This window comes from Taudactylus pleione, unplaced genomic scaffold (genome assembly GCF_031769625.1).
Source record: "Taudactylus pleione unplaced genomic scaffold, aTauple2 ptg000987l, whole genome shotgun sequence".
Taxonomy (NCBI): Eukaryota; Metazoa; Chordata; class Amphibia; order Anura; family Myobatrachidae; genus Taudactylus; species Taudactylus pleione.
Genome location: NW_028285388.1, coordinates 709,427 through 721,929, shown reverse-complemented (window position 1 = coordinate 721,929; position 12,503 = coordinate 709,427). Strand labels below are relative to the sequence as shown.

Here is a 12,503-nt window from a genome sequence, read left to right as displayed (position 1 = left end):
ACGTGGGAAGGATGCGCTCTCTCCGCCCCTATGTTTCCCGCCTCGGACATTGCACATGGTTGGAGAACCGTATCTCCAGAGGCACTGGCAGCGATATAAAACCTTCCCAAACATCGGTCACACATATAGGGCCTCATTCAGAGGCGGTCGGAGGATGCAAGCGGTCGCTCAGAAACTGGGCGGCCACTTGCATCCTGACCGCCCGCCTCTGTTACGGTCGTTAACCCACAGCCTAACACCCACAGCTCTAACGACGAGACCCTAGGGTAGGGTCTCCCTTGTCGTAAGCCCCGTAGAGCTTCTGGCTCTGTCTGAGCCAGAAGCTCTCCACTGACATCACTAGTGATGTCAGTGGGGCCTCCCCCAAACTGCAGGCGTTCCCATAGGAACGCCTTCGTTTGGGCTGCCACCCCCCCGGCCCACCTTCCAAACGGGGCGAGCTGTCAATCAACATCGACAGCTCGCCCCCTTTGGATCGAGACCCGCTACAACCGGCGCTGTCGGTCGTAGCGGGTCTCACGCATGCGCATGACGGCGTCGTCGTGCGCATGCTCTGTGGGGGGCCATCAACCCGGTCCGAGGGCATCGGCGCTAACGACCGGGTCTGAATGACCCCCATAGGGCCTGGTGCACAGATGAACGCACATCTCCGATGGTTAGGACCCATTCTGCACATTGACATGCTGCAGAGTTTGGGGGGCGCACATGGTTGACGTTCCCAGAAACTGAGGTCTGTCATCTCCGTTTTCCGGTCTGCGTTGGTGGATGCAGCCTGATTAATGGAGCAACTATCGCGACCATCGGTAACGATGGTTATCCCAGCCTGCGACGTCGTGGATGGCAAATGCCGCAAGGAGGCGTCTGACACTTGGGTGCGGCTGTGTAAATCCGTCCGTCCCTGAATCAGGCCCATAATACAGACTGTCCTTATTTCTCCTCTCTGAGGATTAAGGCATGAAAGTAACACACATTACGCAGTATTTCAGGTGAGAAACAGAATGAGCAGTGTCATTTAGAGAAACGGGTGGTACCACAGTAGGAGGCTCGGTGATGGGTGACAGCGTGCCCCTTTACACGTTTGCACATGTAAAATGAAGTGATGCTGTTATAGTGAAATCTTGTAATAAAACACTGGCTTCCGGGCGTCTTACATTAATGATACAATCAATGCTGCTGAGGATTGTGACCTGGATAATGTGACCAATCTATCTGTTATCAGACCATGCGTTCAACAAAACCCAAAGAGCAGCCCTAGGTCATTAACATCGGCCAAAGTGATAATGTGATGAATTAGCCGCAGAAATAATCACTAAGGCAAAACAACATTAGTCTGCCGCAGTGAGGAATCATTGTAATAGACAGGATCAGGCTCACGGTCTGTGAGTGTAACGTGTCGGGCAAGTGACACCAATGCCTGGTATGTCTCCCTGTTACTTCCCTGCAGCTGAAAGCCAGAAATCCCGTCCGTCACCAGCTCACAGCGTGGCACCTGGAAAACGCCCACCCCCGATCACTGTCTCCAGGCACAGAAAGACTACTGGCAGCACTCTGATTGAAAGCTCACGTGTACAAGGCTAACTTTACCTTCCGTTTCATAACACTGTATGGGATTTGTGTAACTAATGACAATTAAATAGCATAGAAATGAATCCCATCGTGCATGAAGTCAGATACAGTGCCGGCTGCTGCGAGTCACGGGACAGACTGCAATTCCTCAGACAGATAAAGCTGAACAAGTAGCTCTAAAGAAACTGGTGTTACTGATGTTGTCGTCTTACCCAATGGGCAGATAACGTGAGGTTGCTGTCACCTTGTAAGGTGCCACTTTTGTCGGTGGGCCGACAGCATTCACCATAGACATCCCACACATAACAAGGACCCCCGACCATCAAAACCTCACGTAACCCAATCAGCGCGCTGCAGACTCCAGTGACTTTGCTTTCTCCTGCAGACCCTACACATACACAGGCGGCCGAGCTCAGACACTGCAGGAGGAGACTCGCACAAGGCAGAAGAATCCTGACAATGTATGTTCTGGAAATTAGCAGAGATGAGAGGCTCCCTCTACAGGGCCTCTGCAAATGGCTAATAGCAATACCTGGACTATGGCGACTCGTTGGATTAGCACAGCCCACCCTCACCTGGAAATTACCTTCTGTTCTGACATCTGTTCAGCACTGATCTGTGTGCAATGAATGCATTACACTCATACAAAAGGAGCAGATTCAATGAAGTGCAGAAGTCACCAGGCTTGTAGCCTATGGAGGTGCGAGCAGTATCAGCCTACCATACCTGGCAGTTACATGCACAACGCGAGCTGACGACAGCTGCACGCATAGAAATAAATCAACCCCATGGTGTAGGCAGCCGTGTTTGTGAGAATACAGCCTATCAACTCACCAAGAACTAAGTGATAGGCTACATTCCTAGTGATGTCACTGGTTCCAAGCAGCTGATTAGGCTGCATTCTCAGTGATGTCACTGGTTCCTAGTGTATGGATAGGCTGCATTCTCAGTGATGTCACTAGCGTATGGATAGGCTGCATTCTCAGTGATGTCACTGGTTCCTAGTGTATGGATAGGCTGCATTCTCAGTAATGTCACTGGTTCCTAGTGTATGGATAGGCTGCATTCTCAGTGATGTCACTAGTGTATGGATAGGCTGCATTCTCAGTGATGTCACTGGTTACTAGTGTATGGATAGGCTGCATTCTCAGTAATGTCACTGGTTACTAGTGTATGGATAGGCTGCATTCTCAGTGAGGTCACTGGTTCCTAGTATATGGATAGGCTGCATTCTCAGTGATGTCACTGGTTACTAGTGTATGGATAGGCTGCATTCTCAGTGATGTCACTGGTTTCTAGTGTATGGATAGGCTGCATTCTCAGTAATGTCACTGATTCCTAGTGTATGGATAGGCTGCATTCTCAGTAATGTCACTGGTTACTAGTGTATGGATAGGGTGCATCCTCAGTGATGTCACTGGTTACTAGTGTAGGAATAACAAGAGATATGGTAAGAACTTACCTTTGTTATCTCTGTTTCTACGAAGTCCATAGGGTCCACAGGTTTGACCTTGGGGTATAGCTGGATCTGGATCCACGGGCACCACGCAGTTAAAGCTTTGCTGCTCCCAGGATGCACTTGGGTCCGTCCTCCTCTATACCCCGCCCCCGGCCACAGGCACCTCAGTTGGTAAGCAGCTAAGGCCGGAGGAGGAGACTAAACAGAGAGAAGGAAGACTGGAACACACAAGAAACCATACTCACAGAAATGGGAGACGGAAAACCGGTGACCAGCCACACAGCCCATTGGAAGCCAGGTGCGTCAGGGCGGGCGCCCTGTGGACCCTATGGACTTCGTAGAAACAGACATAACAAAGGTAAGTTCTTACCATATCTCTTGTTTTCTACTTCAGGGTCCATAGGGGGTCCACAGGGTTGACCTTGGGGATGTCCCAAAGCAGTTCAACTAAGGGCGGGGACGCTCCTGTGCTGAAAGGAGTACCCGGCGCCCAAAGGATGCATCCTGAGAGGCGAAGGTGTCAAACGCATAAAACCTCAAAAACGTCTGAATTGAAGACCAAGTAGCCGCCTTACACAGCTGAACAGCGGAGGCGCCACGTCTAGCAGCCCAAGAGGGACCCACAGAACGAGTGGAATGAGCCTTAACAGAGGCTGGCACAGGTAAACCCTCCTGTGCATAAGCCTCACAAATAACTGAACGAAGCCAACGGGCTAGCGTTTGCTTGTTGGCAGGCCAACCCCTCTTGTGAAAACCGAAGAGGACAAACAAAGAATCCGACTTCCTAACCGAAGCAGTCCGGTCCACGTAGATTCTAAGTGCCCGGACTACATCTAAGGAAGCCTCACCAGCGGAAAGATCAGGTGACTGAAAAGCTGGCACAACAAGTTCCTGATTAATGTGGAACTTAGAGACCACTTTGGGCAAAAACTCAGGACGAGTGCGGAGCACCGCCCTGTCCTGGTGAAAAATCAGAAAAGGGGGGCGACAGGAAAGCGCCCCCAATTCTGAAACCCTCCTGGCAGAAGCAATTGCCAGGAGAAAAATGGTCTTAAACGTCAGCCACTTGAGCTCCACCGACTCAAGTGGCTCAAAAGGAGGACCCTGCAAGACTCGCAGTACCACCGCCAAGTCCCACGGAGCCACCAGAGGCACGAAGGGAGGCTGGATCCTGAGAACACCTTGGAAAAAGGTGTGAACGTCTGGCAGTGTAGCAATCCGTTGCTGAAACCACACGGACAAAGCAGACACATGAACCTTCAGAGAGGCCAGGCGTAAGCCGAGGTCCAAACCCGATTGAAGAAACTCCAAGATTCTGGAAACCCGGAACACCTGCGGATCATAGTTTCTGGATTCACACCACTGAAAATAAGTGCGCCACACCCTGTGGTAAATCCGCGCGGAAGCAGGCTTGCGTGCCCTAAGCATGGTACCAATGACCGAACTGGAGAAACCCCTAGACCTCAAGACGGCTGTCTCAAGAGCCACGCCGTCAAAGACAGCCGACCCAGATCCGGGTAAAGGCAGGGCCCTTGAGACAACAGGTCCCGATGCTGAGGAAGAAGGTACGGAGCGTTGATGGAGAGGCACCTCAGATCGGAGTACCAAGGACGTCTGGGCCACGCCGGAGCCACCAGCACGAGCGTGCCGCCGTCCTGCTTGAATTTCCGCAGAACCCGAGGAAGCAGGGATATCGGAGGAAACCGATACGCCAGGTGAAACGTCCATTTCACCGACAGAGCGTCTACCAGACAGGCACCTGCGTCTCTTGTCCTTGACCCGTAAACGGGCAACTTGTGAGTGTGACGGGAGGCCATCAAGTCCAGCTCCGGCAGCCCCCACCTGTCCACGAGTAGCTGAAACACCTCTGGGTGAAGCGACCATTCCCCGGGATGCACGTCGTGACGGCTGAGGAAGTCCGCCTCCCAATTGAGGACTCCGGGAATGAAGACTGCCGAGATCGCTGGAACGTGACACTCCGCCCAAGCAAGAATGCGAGACACCTCCGACATTGCTGCCCGACTGCGAGTTCCCCCTTGGTGGTTGATGTACGCCACCGTGGTGGCGTTGTCGGACTGCACCTGAACCGCCCTTCCGTGAAGAGCGGGGCCGGACGACTGCAGGGCCCTGTACACAGCCCGCAGTTCCAGGATGTTCATGGGGAGAAGTGCTTCTTCCGCGGACCAACGACCCTGAAGCGATAATGAGCCGGTCACTGCCCCCCAACCCCGGAGACTGGCATCCGTCGTGAGCAGGACCCAGTCCGGGATCCAAAAGGGGCGCCCCTCGACCAGATGCGCCGTCTGAAGCCACCAAGCCAAAGACTGCCGAACCTCCGGAGGACAACACCAGCATCTGAGAGCGGATCCGGTGAGGTAACCCGTTCCATTCCGATACAATCAGCCCCTGCAGGGGCCGGGAATGGAACTGGGCAAATTCCACCATGTCGAATGTCGACACCATGGACCCCAGAACTCTCATAGCTGAATGGACCGACAGGCGGCAACTGCTCAGGCAACTGTGTATCCGCAGCTGCAGGGAGGAGACCTTCTCCGGAGTCAGGAAAATCCGTTGCTGACGAGAATCCAGCAGGGCTCCCAAATGAACCATCCGCTGTGATGGAATCAGGGAGGACTTCTTCCAGTTTATCAACCACCCGTGTGCTTGAAGACAAGCAATGGTCAGGTGGAGATGTCGAAGAAGCACCTCCGGGGAGCTCGCCAGCAGCAGAAGATCGTCCAGGTACGGCAACAGACGTAGACCCTGACCCCGAAGGTGGGCAGCCATAACTGCCATCACCTTGGTGAACACCCTCGGAGCCGTGGAAAGGCCGAAAGGCAACGCCCGAAATTGGTAGTGATGGTTCAGGATAGCAAACCTCAGATACCGCTGATGTGCCGGTGCTATGGGCACATGGAGATAGGCGTCCTGGATATCGAGGGAGACCATATAATCCCCGGGTTCCATCGCCAGAATGATGGAACGTAACGTTTCCATCCTGAACCTGGGAACTCTGAGGTATCTGTTCAGAGACTTCAAATTCAGGATACGGCGATGAGAACCATTGGGTTTCTGTACCAGAAACAGAGTAGAATAGTACCCCGTCCCGCGCTGAGACTGCGAAACGGGAACAATGACCCCTGCTTGTAGCAAGGATTCTATAGCTACCTGAATCTGACCAGCTTTGGTCTTGTCCAGAGAAGGACTCGTACAGAAAAACTGGTGGGGCGGCCTGAACCGAAAAGACAGGGCGTACCCCTGAGAGACTACTTCTCGAACCCAGGCATCCGTGGTGGTATTGTGCCAACACTGGGCGAATTGGAGAAGTCGGCCTCCCACTCTGGGGTCCCCCAGAGAGAGGCCCGTCCCATCAGGCAGCAGGCTTATCCTCCTGCTTGGAAGAAGGGCGCCGAGCACTCCATGCTTGCTTCTTGGGCTTGGGTGCGGCCTTGGTCGCCGAAAGTCTCGGGAAGGACTGGCCCTTGGCCTTACCCTGAACCTGAAAGGACCGAAAGGCAGAGCTCCTCACTTTAGCCGGCGCAGAGGCCGAAGGGAGGAAAGCCGACTTGGACTTAGCCAAAGTATCCACTATTTTGTCCAAATCCGGACCAAATAGTAAATCACCATTAAAAGGCAAGGCCTCCAGACCCTTTTTTGAATCTGCATCAGCCCTCCAGGACCTCAGCCACAGGGAGCGTCGAGCAGACACCGCTGCAGCCGACACCCTAGAAGTGAGCAGGCTGGCATCCAAAGACGCTTCCCCAATATAGGAAGCTGCATCCCGCATCTGTCCCACTAACGCTCTCTGGATATCCGGAGCCTCATCAGGAAAGGTATCCTCCAAGGCATTGGCCCATGCCTCAATGGCTTTAGCCACCCAGGAGATAGCCATGGACGGGCGAGCCACCACCCCGGAAAGAGAATAAATGGACTTTAAACAAGTCTCCACCTTCCTGTCCGTGGGATCCTTCAAAGAGGAGATAGACGGCAATGGCAGCATCACGCTTTTGATCAAGCGGGTAACGTGGGAATCCACCGCCGGCGGAGTCTCCCATTTCCTGCAATGAGCTTCAGGAAAAGGATAGTTCGCCGCCAACCTCTTCTGTGGATGGAACCTCTTACTGGGTGATTGCCAGACCGCCGCTATATGATCCGATAATTGATCAGACAGGGGGAACACAGTTGAAGTCACCTTGGCCTTTTTAAAATTAGGAAACTTTGACCTAGGAGCCGGCGCATCATCCTCAACATGTAGGATAGCCCGCACCGCCCTAACTAAGGCTGGAACATTAATGGAGGACTTCGCTTCCACCTCCTGCCCCATGGCATCAGAGTCAGAGTCCTCATGGATTTCTCCATCATCTGAGGACACTTCCGAGTCCGACAACTGCGCAGCTAGTGAACTCACAACCAGACGTTTAGACGCCCTTGGTGGCACATCACCTTGCAACATGGACTGAAACGCCGAGGATGAAGCCGCCAGACTCTGTACGGAGCTGGAGAGAACATCCACCCAAGGCGGAGGAGCCGTCGGAGCAAAACTCTGCAAAGGCACTACAGACTGACGCGTCCCTGGGGAAGACTGCACATACACAGGCAGTCCCGAGTAAGGACCCACAGTCTGGGCCCCGGGGGGAGACCGCAACATTTGTGGAACACCCGGGGAATGGGGGATGGTGGGCTGCGACAACGCCCTAGAAGGGACCGATAACCGGTCCGCAATAGACGCCAGCACCTGTGAAAACATCGCCCAAGGAGGGTCCTGTGATATAGGGGAGTTGGAGGGGCCCGGTACCAGCTGGTACCGCCCGCACAGACCATCCTGAGATAAGTCCTCCCCATCAACTCCAGCAGCACAGCGTCTGCAGGAAAATAGCACAGGAGCCACAGAGCGCTCAGTCTCCTCTTCAGACATGATACCGTAACTCACAAGAAATACGTATCACCAGAGGAATTACGGCTTTAACACCCGCGCACTCACCAGTATGCGACACAACAGCCCAGATATGGTACTGTGTAGCACACAACACAACACAAATACGTGTTTTATATAAGTGAGGGTCTCAGAAAACGCCCTTCCCCCACACACCTGCCGGGCCGTAGGAGAAGGAAAGGGATAGTTATAAGCTGACAGTAAGGAGAATAAGTCACAGACAGGCAGCACTAGCAATAGTCACATACAATGCAGAAAAGTTATACTCACTGCACCTTCCGCTACAATCAACCGCCCAGATTCAGTGTCTGGGAGGGCTATAGCGCTGTGTACACTGTCCTTTAGCAGGGGAGAGGTACACAGGGGGACCGGTCCACTTGATACCGCCTGGGAGTCTGCGATGCCTGCCAGTAAAGATGGCCGCCGGAGACCTCAGAGGAGGAGTGGCCGTAAGATAAGAGCAGCTCAGCGACGCCAGACTGCTTGTTGAAAGGCGCGCTGAGCTGAGGGGAGGAGCCGCTAGACAGGGAAGGCTGCCTCCCCTGGCTAGCAATTAACCCCCGGGTTGCTGGTCCCGCTACCAGCCTGTTACCCTGGTGGTCTAGCGGACAGGCGGGGTATTCCTCAATTGAGGGGGAGCCCGCCGCCGCTAGCGCCTCCGGTCTGTCCCCAGAGACCGGAGGCTTGTGACTGCATAAAAAGTATCCGCGGGCCGCCGCACGCGGCGACCCGCGGCTTACCTGATCCCCGTCGCGTCTGGCAGCAGTCAAGGGAGTCCCCAGAGCCCGGCTAGTACAGGCTCTGGGGTCCCGCCGCGATCCCCAGAGCTGTACTGACGTCGTGGCGCCAGCGGGGAGAAGGAGCGGCAGCGTGGACGTCCTAAAGGACAGTCTAATGCTGCCGCTCTAAAAGTGTAAAAAAAGTAGAAAAAAATTAAAAATTTCTCTTTTAAAATAAAGCTTAGGGGCTGCTCCTGCAGCCCCACTGCGACAGGGTGACCCGACTCCGGCCGGGCACCAACTAAAACTGAGGTGCCTGTGGCCGGGGTATAGAGGAGGACGGACCCAAGTGCATCCTGGGAGCAGCAAAGCTTTAACTGCGTGGTGCCCGTGGATCCAGATCCAGCTATACCCCAAGGTCAACCCTGTGGACCCCCTAGGGACCCTGAAGTAGAAAGGCTGCATTCTCAGTGATGTCACTGGTTCCTAGTGTAGGAATAGGCTGCATTCTCAGTAATGTCACTGGTTCCTAGTGTAGGAATAGGCTGCATTCTCAGTAATGTCACTGGTTCCTAGTGTAGGAATAGGCTGCATTCTCAGTAATGTCACTGGTTACTAGTGTATGGATAGGCTGCATTCTCAGTGATGTTACTAGTGTATGGATAGGCTGCATTCTCAGTAATGTCACTGGTTACTAGTGTATGGCTAGGCTGCATTCTCAGTAATGTCACTGGTTACTAGTGTATGGATAGGCTGCATTCTCAGTGATGTCACTGGTTACTAGTGACTGGATAGGCTGCATTCTCAGTGATGTCACTGGTTACTAGTGTATGGATAGGCTGCATTCTCAGTGATGTCACTGGTTACTAGTGTATGGATAGGCTGCATTCTCAGTAATGTCACTGGTTACTAGTGTATGGATAGGCTGCATTCTCAGTGATGTCATTGGTTCCTAGTGTATGGATAGGCTGCATTCTCAGTGATGTCACTGGTTCCTAGTGTATGGATAGGCTGCATTCTCAGTGAGGTCACTGGCTTCTCATGACCCATTTGACATGCAGTATTAATAGCATTTAAACTTGTTTTTAAAACAAAAACTCCAGTAAGTAGCATCTTAGCAGAGAGTCTACCATTACTGCCACAAATGCCTGAGGCAGATTATTTTGCTCTGCCAGGATAAAAGTGTGTCTCCTGAACAGTTGTACATCTAGCTTAAAAAACACAAATAGTTGATTCACTCCAGATAAGTGGGATCTGTTTCTAATTAAAACTGTTTACCATAAGTGTAAAATGGAAAAGTATTTACGATTTTCTTGAAAGCGATGCATAAAAAAATAAAAAATAAAAGAATTAAGCAAATTCATTTTATTTCTGCTCACTAAGCAATACGTATTCTATCAGCAGCCAGAGGGAACACATGTCTCACACAGATCATACAACATAAAATCTGCTGATCTCTGCACCATTACAGGAGAGCTCCCAGCATCACTGCCAGCCAGGGGGGATATACTGTACAGACACCTGACGTGACCGCTCCATAGAGGGCGATGTTACGCTGACATAATGTGACCCTTTTCTCACCCCCCCCACCCCAAGTCCAACAGATGAGGCTGAAGGAGACAGCGCCTCTGCCAGACAGACGGGTATCACCTACCTTTCCTCTCCCTGTGACCCTCTTCTACCTGCTGCTCGAGTTTCGTGATCTGCTGGCCTTGAGCCTCTTTCTTCAACCTCTGCTCCTTCAGCTGCTCCCGAACCAGCTGGTGCTGACTCCGGAGCTTCCTCTCGCGCTCTTCCCGGTCCTTCACCTCCTCACACAACCAGTGCAGCTTTGTCTGAGGGGAAACGCTGAATGAGACCAACAATAATACAGACAGTGGCCTCCCCTTCACATGAGAACTGACCGTACAGATACTACCGCCGTAACGTCACATTCACAGGCATAATGGCAGGAGGGGCACGCATAGTGCACCCCACACCCATCATATCTATAACTGGGTCTGTCTAATCTCAGGATAGAATTGTAACACTAGCTGCAGTCACACACCTGACAAGTCACTGACTGACATCCTAAGCAAATATCACTTACTCCACACTGGGACCCAGTCAGAATGTCGACACGGTTAAAATGTCGAAACGTTCATAATGTCAAAATAACCGTACATTTTCTGTTATTTGTAGGAGGATCCGGTCAAAATACCGACCATCGGGATGCTGGTGCCGAAATCCCGACATCTGTCAGAATCCCGCCGCCGCCATCCTGACTGTAAGTACTGGGGTTAGGCACAGGCACTACAGGAAGGAGGGTTAGGGTGCAGGGAGGGGGAGGTTAGGTTTAGGGTGCGGGGAGGGGCGGGGGTACCAAGGGAGTAGGTTAGGATTAGGCACTGGGGGGGGGGGGGGGGGGGAGGATAGGGTTAGGCACTAGGGGGGGGGAGGATAGGGTTAGGCACTAGGGGGGGAGGTTAGGGTTAGGCACTAGGGGGGGGAGGTTAGGGTTAGGCACTAGGGGGGGGAGGTTAAGTTTAGGCACTAGGGGGGGGAGGATAGGGTTAGGCACTAGGGGGGGAGGATAGGGTTAGGCACTAGGGGGGGAGGTTAGGTTTAAGCACTAGGGGGGGAGGTTAGGGTTAGGCACTAGGGGGGAGGAGGTTAGGTTAGGCACTAGGGTGGGAGGTTAGGTTTATGCACTAGGGAGGAGGTTAGGCGTTAGGGGGGAGGTTAGGGTTAGGCACTAGGGGGGAGGTTAGGGTTAGGCACTAGGAGGGAGGTTAGGGTTAGGCACTAGGGGGGGAGGTTAGGCACTAGGGGGAGGTTAGGTTTAGGCACTAGGTGGGAGGTTAGCTTTAGGCACTAGGGGGGGGAGGTTAGCTTTGGGGGGGGAGGTTAGCTTTCGGCACTAGGGGGAAGGTTAAGTTTAGGCACCGGGGAGGGAACGTTAGGGTATCCTAGCGCTGTTGGCATTGTGGCCACCAGGATCCCGAGTGCCAGCATCCCATACTCCACACTTTTTAGGGTTAGGCTACAATATGCAATAAAAAAAAAACTGCATGTCAACATTACGTATGGGAACAAAATGTTACATGTCGACATTCAGAACCGGTTGACAATTGATTGACGACCTAATGTCCATGTTAATATTCAGAACCTGTCAACATTATGACAAATTTTCATTTCACATCCCTCCACAATCTATGGATTTTCTTGCGCTCAGCTCCTGTGCAAGTGACCTGTCCTGTGAGTCCCATCAATCATTTCCCCACTAGGAGATACAGGACCCCAGGTAACGTCACCACATTACTGACAGCTGGAAGCAGCCTCTGATTTTCCATTTAAACTGCAGAACGTGGATTTCTGTTACGGCTCTAAGAGACTCTGGCAGGACGGGTTCTGGAAGGTAACAATGTTCCAGCGCTACAACAGGGGAAAAGCTGGCCAGACACAGTACAGAGAGACCCTGTACTCTTGGTTATTGGCCACCTGGCTGCAAGAGGTGAAATTACTTCTAACATCCAGGTGCGGAGGCCAAGGAAAAGGTATAAGTGCCCTCCTGTCTGTATATTAGGAGGAGGGGAGAGGTCAGTGTATCCTGATGTCTGTGTATTAGAAGGAGGGGAGAGGTCAGTGTATCCTGATGTCTGTGTATTAGGAGGAGGGGAGAGGTCAGTGTCCCCTGATGTCTGTGTATTAGGAGGAGGGGAGAGGTCAGTGTCCCCTGATGACTGTATATTAGGAGGAGGGGAGAGGTCAGTGCCCCCCTGATGTCTGTGTATTAGGAGGAGGGAGAGGTCAGTGTCCCCCTGATGTCTGTATATTAGGAGGAGGG

The 12,503-nt window shown here is 52.7% G+C and overlaps 1 protein-coding gene across 5 annotated transcripts in view; it reads right to left on the bottom strand.

Annotated features, from left to right (window-relative positions):
* CEP128 (centrosomal protein 128) overlaps nucleotides 1-12,503 on the bottom strand; it is a 158,600-nt gene that overhangs the window by 78,823 nt on the left and 67,274 nt on the right. For all 5 annotated transcript variants that reach the window (XM_088460891.1, XM_088460890.1, XM_088460889.1 and 2 more), the window contains one exon: nucleotides 10,332-10,512. In XM_088460891.1, the coding sequence (XP_088317017.1) occupies nucleotides 10,332-10,512 (181 nt within the window). The remainder of the gene's footprint in view (nucleotides 1-10,331; nucleotides 10,513-12,503) is intronic.